Source organism: Actinia tenebrosa, unplaced genomic scaffold (genome assembly GCF_029948245.1).
Source record: "Actinia tenebrosa isolate PJP-AT-01 unplaced genomic scaffold, QUT_ActTen_1.0 PGA_scaffold11__36_contigs__length_13525064, whole genome shotgun sequence".
NCBI classification, from domain to species: Eukaryota; Metazoa; Cnidaria; class Anthozoa; order Actiniaria; family Actiniidae; genus Actinia; species Actinia tenebrosa.
Window position 1 is genome coordinate 636,579 of NW_028292571.1, and position 10,971 is coordinate 647,549.

At 40.1% G+C, this 10,971-nt stretch overlaps 1 protein-coding gene across 1 annotated transcript; it reads left to right on the top strand.

Annotated features, from left to right (window-relative positions):
• The first annotated feature begins 123 nt into the window (after positions 1–123).
• Positions 124–4,132, top strand: LOC148912296 (uncharacterized). The gene is made up of 3 exons (XM_089027567.1): positions 124–414; positions 800–887; positions 1,132–4,132. Exons 1-3 carry the CDS (start codon positions 237–239, stop codon positions 4,130–4,132), a joined length of 3,267 nt encoding a protein of 1,088 aa, XP_088883693.1. The 5' UTR covers positions 124–236.
• Positions 4,133–10,971: the final 6,839 nt, after the last annotated feature.

Consider the following 10,971-nt stretch of genomic DNA (forward strand, 5'->3'; position numbering starts at 1 on the left):
TATTATGTTGAGAAATGTCTTCTTTGCCGACCCGTTGTTCTTTTTACGAAATCTTACAGACGGAATGTGGATCCAGTAGGGGCACTGACGCACATGTAGTGCTATCAGAGTGCAATGCTAGTATTTCTGCTCATTTAGTGAGCTGTCACTTGTCCCAATGCTTAGATATTACAGAAAGCGAATTGATTTTAGCGAGAGCTGGAATCAGAGGCTTATCATCAACTCATGTCGCATCCATGACCATATGTCCAAAGCACAGGCATCTTTTAGGAAGATTCTGGCGACCACCGAAGTCTTGTCAATACCCGAATCATTCTGGTAAAACTACGAGCGTGGCGGGAAGACACGTTATAAATTGGCAAATGGCCGAAGAAATACACCTTTTATTTGGTATATCTACAGCTGTCGGATCACGTAAGTATTATCTAAAATGTACATGCACTTATCTCTCCCTTTTTTTAGTTTAAAGTTAAGCAAATGTATATCAAGGGCGTAGGATGAGACCCCCCAAACTAAAACGTAAAACTAAAAACTAAACTGAACGTAAAACGCAATGCGGGCTATTTTTTGGTTTGTTTTGGTTTTGGTTTGGCGTTTCGGGGCCCAAACTTGAAATTCGTTCCCCCCCCCCCCCACTTCCCCCTTTTTTAACGCATTCAAAAGATTAAATAAATTGCAGTTCTTTAATCGGACAACCAGTGATCAACATAATTGCCAGTATAATATACTTAAGTTGAATATAGGCGGATCTTTGCTATAAATGATCTTTTGATTCAGAATTTGTTTTATATATACATAGCTGTGTGTACTTGTTGCCGTAAGAAACATGCTGAGCGTATTCAAGCTAAGAAAAACATAAAGACAGCCCATCTCGATGATCATCAAAGGTTAGTTTACAAGTTGAAATATATCCATTATTTTACAACCGGTTGCTTCCTTTTCCCTTTTTGCCTGACTAAGTAGGAAAGGAACAAATAATACGCGGATTTGCAATCCGCGAGTTAAACGGGGTGTTTCAGTAGTCTTACTAGTCTTGCAAAGATGGGTTACAATGTTGCGTTTTCATTCCCATAAAATTTACATTTGATTCTTTTTGCTAACACTTTAATGTTACTTTTCATTTACTTTTAGAGCCGCAAAATGTTACGCGAATTCGGTGATAAGCACACATACCGCAGATATGAAAACAACTCCTTTCCGTGAAATATCGACGCCTGATTCACCCATGCTCAGTCCATGTTGGACTCCAGGAATTGGCCATACTATGGCATACGGGAACACCAAAAGCAAAGATGTCCTAAATGTTTATAATACAGCGATGGATGACATCGCAAGAAAGATATCTTGTTCCCGAGAACCTTTGGATTTACAGATTAATTCTTGGAATGATGTTAATGTAAATCACCAACAACATTTTATCCAGAAAGCAACTGAAGACTGTATGCTTGTATGCGATGTAATAGCTCCAAACCATGGCCAACAGCTGTTTGAGGCAATGGCGTCTTCTAATCTAGGAAAGCTGGATGACGAAACTAGAGTTGATGACCTAGTGAAAACTCTTATGAACGCATATAAAAATGCTAATAACAGAAACACCAAAACCCAAATCCTCAGTCTGTATGCATACAAGTGTTCAATCAGTACTTTAAAGAAAATACACTTGCCGTACGGAAAATTGTCAACGCGTCAAATACACAGAGCAAGATGCCACGCAAAAACCTTAGGACCAGGCACTGTACCTGAAAAGAAGAAGTATCATCGTGAGAGGGTTGACATGAGCAAAGTGGACCATTTCATCGAATTCATAAACCGTCCATACTTTTACCAGGACGTGTCATATGGAAGCAGAATCTTGAAACTCGACAATGGGGAAACCATGGAGATGCCGAACGTTGTGCGTACCGTAACGCGGTCGACGATGATAAGCCAGTATACACAGTTCTGCCGAGAGGAAAACTGTGAGCCACTAAGCCGTTCCACGCTATTTAAAGTTTTAGACGTCAGGGAAGCATCTCAGAGAAAATCACTACAAGGCCTAGACAACATTGCTGCAGATGGATCCGCTGGTTTTCACACAGTTGAATTGATAGTTGATAATCTTGAAAAAGGAGGGTTGACAAGAGAATGGTGCATTGACGTAAAGGGAAAGCTAAGAAGTGCAAAACGCTACTTAAAGACTGGTTATCGTGTGCATTGCAAACCAGAGGAGTCCACATGCCCTGACCATTGTCGTAAATTTGCATTAAGTGACGAGAATGACTTCGATTATCAGGAAAAATGTTCACACCAACACTCTGAAGTTTGCAAAGACTGTCGCAATCTTATAGATGTTCTTGATAACATAGAGTGCAAAATACAAAGCTCATTATGGAGCCCTTACAGCAAGGAGCAGCGAGAAGATCTACAGTACGATTTCAAGCAGGCTCGCTCACACATCTTGCAATGGAAGGCTCACATCCTTCGATCTGTTAACCAGGAAGCAGCAAAGCAGGATTGCTTGAAGATAATTACCAACAAACCGAACGCAGCACTTATTGTAATGGACTGGGCAATGAAGTTCCAGCAGCTTAGATACCGTGAAAAGCAGTCCGACTGGTACGGTAAAAGAGGGTTAAGCTGGCACATATCTACAGTTATCTCCAGCGATACGAAGAAGAAAGGTTCTTTAGAACTACAGTCATATGCCCACCTCTTTGATACGTGCCAGCAAGACTGGTTTGCAGTATCTTCAGTTATCGAAAACACACTGAATGTCATCAAGATCCAGAAACCGCATGTTACCCAGGTTTATCTGCGGTCGGATGAAGCCGGCTGTTATCATAATAACGCTCTAATTGCTGCAGCAAAAGATATCGGCGAGCGAGTAGGTATAGCTGTTTGTCGATACGATTATTCAGAACCACAGTATGGCAAGGATGTTTGCGATCGAATTTTATGCCCGATGAAGACATGCATCCGACGGTACTGCAACGAAGGACATGACATTCTATGTGCAGAGAATATGAGAACAGCACTTTCAGAAAGGCCAGTAAAAGGTACGTCTGCATGTGTCTGCGTAGTAGATGAGGAGAAGGAAACCTTGCAGGTTAAGAAAATAGATGGCTTCAGCAAGTTACATAATATTCAATTTGAGGAGAAAGGCATTCGTGTTTGGAAATCTTACACAATAGGTCGTGGTAAAGAAATTCCTTTTACGCAGCTAGTCTCACAAAGCCAGGGAAGCACCGATCTCAAGGTCATTAATGACTTTTTCGCTCCTAAAGATACACGAGTATACAAATGCAAGGAGCCTTTACCAGAAAGATCAGATGATGACACGGATTTGGAGCTAGAAATTTTTGAGTGTTCGGAGCCGGGTTGCGTGAAGAGTTTTCAAACCTTTTCAGAGCTCGAATCACATTTGGACAACGGGGACCATTCTTTAAAGGAAAAAAGAAAGGAAACACTATATGATAAACTAAGGAGGGACTGGGTTGAAAGGTTCACCACAGCAGTCAACATCACTGAAGACGAAGCATGCGCTACTATTAACGTTACAAATGACAATAAGTCATCGTCACCAAACTATGCTGTTCAGATGGGCTGGGCCCTATCCAAACCACGAAGTGGATCTTCGAGATTTTCGGATAATGTCAGAAGCTACTTAACTGCAAGGTTTGATATTGGTGAGCAGACAGGACATAAAGCAGACCCTCAAAAGGTTTCTACTGATATGCGGAATGCGAGAGATGAACAAAATAATCGTTTGTTTACGAGAGAGGAATGGTTAACAAAAACACAAATACAAGGTTTCTTTAGTCGCCTCGCAGCTAACAGGAGAAGAAAACAAGGATCTTCTACAACAGAAATTGACCTTGAGTGTAAAGAACTCCTGCAAGAAGACGAAGAATGTGAACGACAAGCACTAATAGCAGAGATTGCTAATGAAATCAAACCACAGCATCCAATATCATACGACGCCTTTAATCTTTGCGAGTGCGTACGAGAAAACAAGTTGTGTAAATTCAACGTGGCAATACTAAAACAAATCTGCCATCATTTTGCCATACCTTTCAAATCGAAAGACAGAAAGAAAGACCTTATTGCAGAGCTTATGTCCTTTATAGAGGAGTGTTCGTGTTTTGTACAGTAAAATATTTTCTGTATAATTACTGTACAAATGTTAATGATATATTTAAAGAAGTGCCACCGAGGAAGGAGCTGAGGAGCAGTACTCCTTGTTACCCCTGCACGTTTCTGTTTGTGTGTATATCATGCTAGCAGGCATTTGGCCAACCTGATATTAGCAGTCTGAAAGCTCATATTGTACGAAGTATTGGCAATGGTTAACGTTAGTTGTTGTTGATGAAGCTAAAATGTATTTGACAGATTATTATACCTCCAATTTAACATGGTAAACCGTACAAGAAAATGTTCTTATGAGGCGTACAAAAACAGTTATGTGCATAGTCCGGATGTTTTACTCAGCTAGTCTAGTTCCCTTTCTTTAAGATTGATAATGACATATTGTTTATATGAGCTGAACATATGCTTGTGACAGATTCAGTACTGAAATTAGAAGAGTAATTTTGATTAGAAATGGCTCACAGGGAAAAAATAAAACTTCACGCTTTCATGTTGTTTGATGCAAATTTGTGAACCTAATTTGCATATCGTACCAATAAAAAATAAATATCGTTTTAAAAAACGTTTTTAAAATGTTTAAAAAGGCTCAACATGCTTACTTAAAGGCAAAACCGGTATTTAATGACTTGTTTGATATACTCAGTTAGTTTTGGTTCCAAACTTGGTCTTTTTTCATCGCACCGGCAATTATCGGTTTTGCTTAACCTGGCGAAATTTAATGAATTGCCGACTTCTTGTACGGCGCGTAAACAAGAGTACCCACAAATTTTATTTCATAAGTTTGTAGACTGGTGTTAGTGCATTTGAGCTATAATAGACTAAACTCTAGGTTAGGTCCCACTTTCGAGAAAATCGCCTTCAACTGCAGGTATTTTAGCGCCTAACGCGTTTAAGAATTTTAGTATATATATTTAAATAATCATATCTCAGTGAAAATTTTATCAAATTTAATCGTTAAAACTTTTAATTATAACCAAAAGTTATAAAATTCATGTGTAAAAGTTTTCAGTTGATTTAAGTTAGTAAAAAAATTTTGGCGGCGCCCGATATGTACAGCTTAATCGCAGCTTTCCCGACGGTGAATTTGCAAGTTTTGAGGTGTCATCGAAAACCGTCTCGTAAAGTACCTAAAAATCCGAATTGATCCAAATAAATGTGATAATTGTTCATTGCATATAATAGTGGACTTTTACTAAGAAAATCAGGAAAATCGGTGATGGGTCAAATTTTGCCTTATCCGTTCTTACGCGGACAGCCTCTTAAATTTCAATTCGGAAAATCGAAGTTTTAAGAAAAGCTTAAATCAATTTCCAAAAGTAGGCAGTCACCTTAAGTCCAGACCAAAATGATTGCGTTGAATTATTTCCACGGCGATGGCGTTCAAAGTCACATTTGGAGCAGGTGTAGTTGTACACATTTGGGAGTACTTTAGTAGCCTTTTCGAGGCCCATTTACGGGAAAAAATTATTCAAACACTTGTACTCTTTCCAGTGTTCTCATTTTCGCTTGAACTTTTTAGTTTTCTTATCGTCTGCCAATGCAAAACGGGAAGCCATTTTGAAAAAGAAAATTTTTTGCAGTTTATGACCGTTGCTAAGCAACTGAACTACCAATCATTTTGTAGCAATTCGGCCCCGAATTACGGAAAAAAGCCCTCCTTCATTTAGCCAATCAGCATCGAGTAATTTTGCCCCGTATATGATAAAGGGAACTATTGAGAACTATGAATCCTATGAACCTTAGAATCTATGAACCTGTGAATCCTCAAGAGGAATAAAACTGACGTTTTCTAAGGGATTATTGTAGTTTAATGTTGTTGTGGCGCCATTTTGAATGCACAGGGACCCCAATCGAATCATAATATATGACACCAGAGAAAACATTTTAGCGCCAAACGTTTTACTTCTACACTTAATGAGGTCAGCCATTTGGAAGTATGGCGTTTAAAATTCTTTGAAGCGTTTTCCTTAACGTTTTGCCGTCGAGTTAGAACGGTCTGGTGCGTCTGGTGCTGAAACAGCAAATAGACGTAAAATATTTCTTCATTATGGACAAATTCTTATTGAATCCACTTTTTTCGCTTTTCTCTTTGTGGGCTTCCTTTGTGCTGTCATATCACAGGCTAACCACTCTAATAAATGAAGGAAATACTCTAATAAATGAAGGAAATACTCTAATAAATGAAGCAAAATACTAAATGGTGTCTTGTCTTTGTCTTTTTATGCGCGCGCTATCGATTTTTTGTCATCTCCCCTACCCCCTTGGTAACAATTTTGTTTTTCTACTATACAATATACTAACAGTGTATACCATTTAGTATTTCCTTCATTTATTAGAGTATTTCCTTCATTTATTAGAGTGGTTAGCCTGTGGTCATATATTACGATTCAATTGGGGTCCCTTTGCATTCAAAATGGCGCCACAACAACACGAGTTGAACAGAGTTGAACTTGTAAACGTATTTTAATATAGTTTATAAATTTGTGGATCACTGAGATCCAAAGTAATCACTAACTTTCTAAGACATGGAGCTACACAGTTTTCATCTAATTTGGTAATCTACACTGTCGTTTCGCGTTTTGAAGATCTGTAAAATGCGAATCGTTTCGCTTTATGAAGATCTGTAAAATGCGAAATGACGGTTTCGCATTTTGAAGATCTGTAAAATGCGAAATCCTCGTTTCGCATTTTATTGTGTCGTTTCGTTTCGTTTCGTTGTTTGATGTAAGCCCTTTATTCCTGAACAAGAGTTAGGTTTAGGGTTAGGGTTAGGGTTAAACTAGGGGAATGCTGTAAAACATTGCCCAATGGCTCCAATGTCTTGCGTAAAATAGTGCTGTCGGTGTGCAACATCCCAATCCCGATCATTTGCTTTTATTTTCAGCCCCTTTTTAACCCTAACCCTGAACGACATTGGTGTATGTTGGGAATTGACGTACTGATAAAAGGCAAAGAAGTTATCGTCCAAGAGAACGCGACACCCGAGAGGACGAAGGTAGGCCTAGAAATGCAAAGTGTTCTCAAGGAGGAGTATGTTCTGTTTGGTGAAAAAAGAAATCTTAACCTCAGAAGATCGTAACAACAAGGCCACTCTACAACAGTCGTCTGCAAAGGATTTCTCTCCAGAAATTTTAAACTTAGATATCTTTTAGTGCCTTGAAGGGTATTGTCCGCCTTGGCACGTTGGGACGCAGGGGGCCGCGCAATCGTCGCCCCTATCTTTGTTTGCCTAAAATTATCGCCTAATTATCGTTGCGTTCTAGCACGGATTCTGACTTAGAGGCATTCAGTCATAATCCAACAAATGGTACCTTTTCAGCCAAGTGCAAATGCCAATTGTCTAAATCTGCGGTTGCTCTCGTACTGAGTAGAATTACTATTGCAACAGCATTTCATCGATAAGGTAAAGCTAACCTGCCTCCCGACGGTCTAAACCCAGCTCACGTTTCCTATTAGTGGGAGAACAAAGAATAAAAGACGACGAACTTAAAAAGCCGCGTTTTCCTCTATGATATCTACATTCAGCTAAGCTAAATGCGAGCAGCTCGTCTAGCGCGCCTTGAGGGTCGTACTATGAATTTTAGGGGCAATTGATTCGTCCCCGCCATCCATTTCCGACTTAAGCCCAGCCAGCCGGTGAAGGCAAGAAGGGCCTTACCTCTAGAAAGGCGTGACCTATACTACGAAGCAGACGAGAGGCGGTCTCCTTCCTTTCACTGACTCGCCAACGGAGGTCGAGTCAGTGAAATGACCTTAACTCATTAGGGTCTAGGCACCGCAGTAATCAGGTCTGTCTTACGTGCCCATTCATTCCACCTCAGAATTTCGTCTGGAAGTTGAGGTTAGACCTCCTGTCGTTCGGGGACGGATCTAGTTAGGTGAGTGAACGGACCAGCCTGTCACGAGTGTACCACAGGACGTGGTTGCAGTGAAGCAGGCACCTATGTATCTGAGCGATCACCCAGTCCACACGTGAGTACGGTGAAAGTCTGTGAAGTACAGATTCGAAATACCGGGGGATCGCACCCATATATGACTCCAAATGTGAACACCTCAAAATGAACTGTGGTGTTAAAGATAGACTCGATGTGTGGTATCAGGTTTCGGTATTTGTGAAGTTTCTGATCTCTGGCAGTGTCCATCGCATTGTCCATGCTGCTATTTGCCAGTACCACTACGGACTAAATCAAATATTATGTCTGGACTCATGTCAGATTCGCCGTCTGGCCCTGGTATAGTAGGTTCAATCTGAAAGCTGCCGTCTTTGAAACGGTGCTGCTTTTAGCACATCTCCAACCATATTCCCAATTCCGCCACGATTTTGTTGTGACGGTCATTGCGAATACTAACTAGTTCTATGTGTGGACAGGAGCATAAGATATGCTTTACAGTTTCCCGTGGGGCGTTACACAATAGGCAGGTGGGGCCATCTGTCAAAGGATCAGAACTCCACACCGAAGTGATAAAACGACAAGGCAAAACGTTAAACAGCATTTAAAGGTTTTCAGTTGTGCACATTCCAATTGCAAGACTTAGTAAAGCCATGTCTTGTTCTTTCTTGTCAGCCTCAATCTCAATACATTACTATCAACAATTAAGATCACACGCAGTCTTTGGCCGTGTGAAACCCAAATCCAGACTTGCCCTCCAATGGATCCGCCTTAAAGGTTTTCAGTTGTGCACATTCCAATTACAAGACTTAGAAAAGCCATGTCTTGTTCTTTCTTGTCAGCCTCAATCTCAATACAATAGCTTACCATCGACACTTAACATCACACGCAGTCTTTGGCTGTGTAATTATAATAATAATAGTTTTAATGCTTCTATAGCGCAAAAAGGCATTTGGGTATATGATCTAATGCGCTTTACAAAAATGGTAAGAATAAATAAATAATAAAATTCTATCTAAACTAACTAAATTATAATATATTAATGAAATTTATATACATACAATTAAAATGTGATAATATATACATACAATGCGTTAGAAAAAATAAATGAATAAATAATTATATAAATGCATAAATAAATAATCTAGAAATATGACTTCTTAAAAAGATGTGTCTTCAGTTCCTTCTTGAAAATAGCAATACTATTAATGGCTCTTAATCTTGGTGGCAACGCGTTCCATAAGGCCGGAGCAGCAACCGCAAAGGCTCTGTCTCCGGTCGTCTTGCCCGATTTTATAACAGGTCTTGCTAAAATGTTGTTGCCTGCAGACCTCAGATGATATCGGGATTGCTGCTTAATAGACACGATACTAGAAATATATTCTGGTGCGAGACCATGTAGGGCCTTAAAAGTAAATAAAATAACCTTAAACATAATTCTAAACTTTACCGGGAGCCAATAACTAATGCATGAACCAGAGTCTTAGCAGCCTCGAATGGTAAACATTTACGTATACGCCTAATGTTATAGATGGAATAGAATGCTGACAGACATGTCTTGTTAATATGCGTTTGAAACTGAAAGTTAGAGTCAAACCAGACTCCGAGATTTCTTGCTTCGTTCACAGATGGTACAACAGTTCCAGCAACTAAAAGATTGTCAGTCTGTACTTTGGCTAGCTGTTGGCGAGTCCCAATTAGCATGAACTCGGTCTTGTCGGCTTCATTTAGCTTGAGCTGAGGGAGGTGAGTCTTAATGACATCGAAGAGCTTACTGGCGTAGACAGAAAAGAGCAGGGGACCGAGACAGGATCCCTGTGGCACTCCAAATGACAAACAGTGTCTCTCAGACAATTTCCCGTCGACCATGACACGCTGGATCCGCCCAGATAAATATGAATGGAGCCATTTCAAGGCCGTTCCAGTAATGCCGAACGATGTTTCAAGACGACGGAGAAGGATGGTATGGTCCACCGTATCGAAGGCAGCGCTGAGGTCTAAGAGAATTTTAAAATAGGGATACATGTTGACTGTTCATATTCAATAGGATGTCATTAGCAATCTTCAACAGTGCCGTCTCGGTGCTGTGTTCTTTCCTGTACGCCGACTGTAATACTGGGAATAATCATGTGAAACCATGTTACCTTATGTTACATTAATTTCAGCCGATGAAATACGCCTTTTGCCTTTTTATATGCCAAATAGAAAGACAAAAATGATAAGAACCTATTTTTTTTCTATTTTGAGGCAGAGTCAAACCTAAGAGAAAAAAAAGATTATGATTCGAAAAAAAGGTATAACAACCTAACGACGGAAATTAAGGTAAGATATCACAATCGTAAACGTACATTTATCGTATTCCCACATGGTCTAGTGGTTAGGGTTTGGCGCTCTCACCGCAGTGGGCCGAGTTCGATTCCCGCTGTGGGAAAACATTTTGCATAATTTTCCCACCAAACAATGAATAAAGGTGATTACAAAAAACAATTTGTCTTGTCACAGAAATATGTTGGAAAGTTAAAGAGTATTAATGTGGGGGGAAACAGTGCTTGAGAAAAAGCGTCGAGAAAAATGGCAGAGACGCTTCATAGCTCGCGGCATTGAAGCCAAGTACGAGAGTTGGTTTCTTGGAATATTTAGCAGCTGCATTGTGGAGATCCGTAAGGAAAAGTATTGGAGAAAAAGTATCGTGCTGTTATAGCCGGGCATTGGGAATAGTATAAGCCTTTTGGATCGCGTGCATGCCAGTGGTGCGTTCGAGGAGACGTTGTGAATGTTGGGCAAAGAAGGCAAAGTCTGGATTTTAGTTTCACTCGGCCAAAGACTGCGTGTGATCTTAACTGTTGATAGTAAGCTATTGTATTGAGACGAGCCTGACAAGAAATAACAAGAGATGACTTTTCTGATTCTTGCAATTGGATTGAGCACATTCGAGGGCAAGTTTGGATATTGGGTT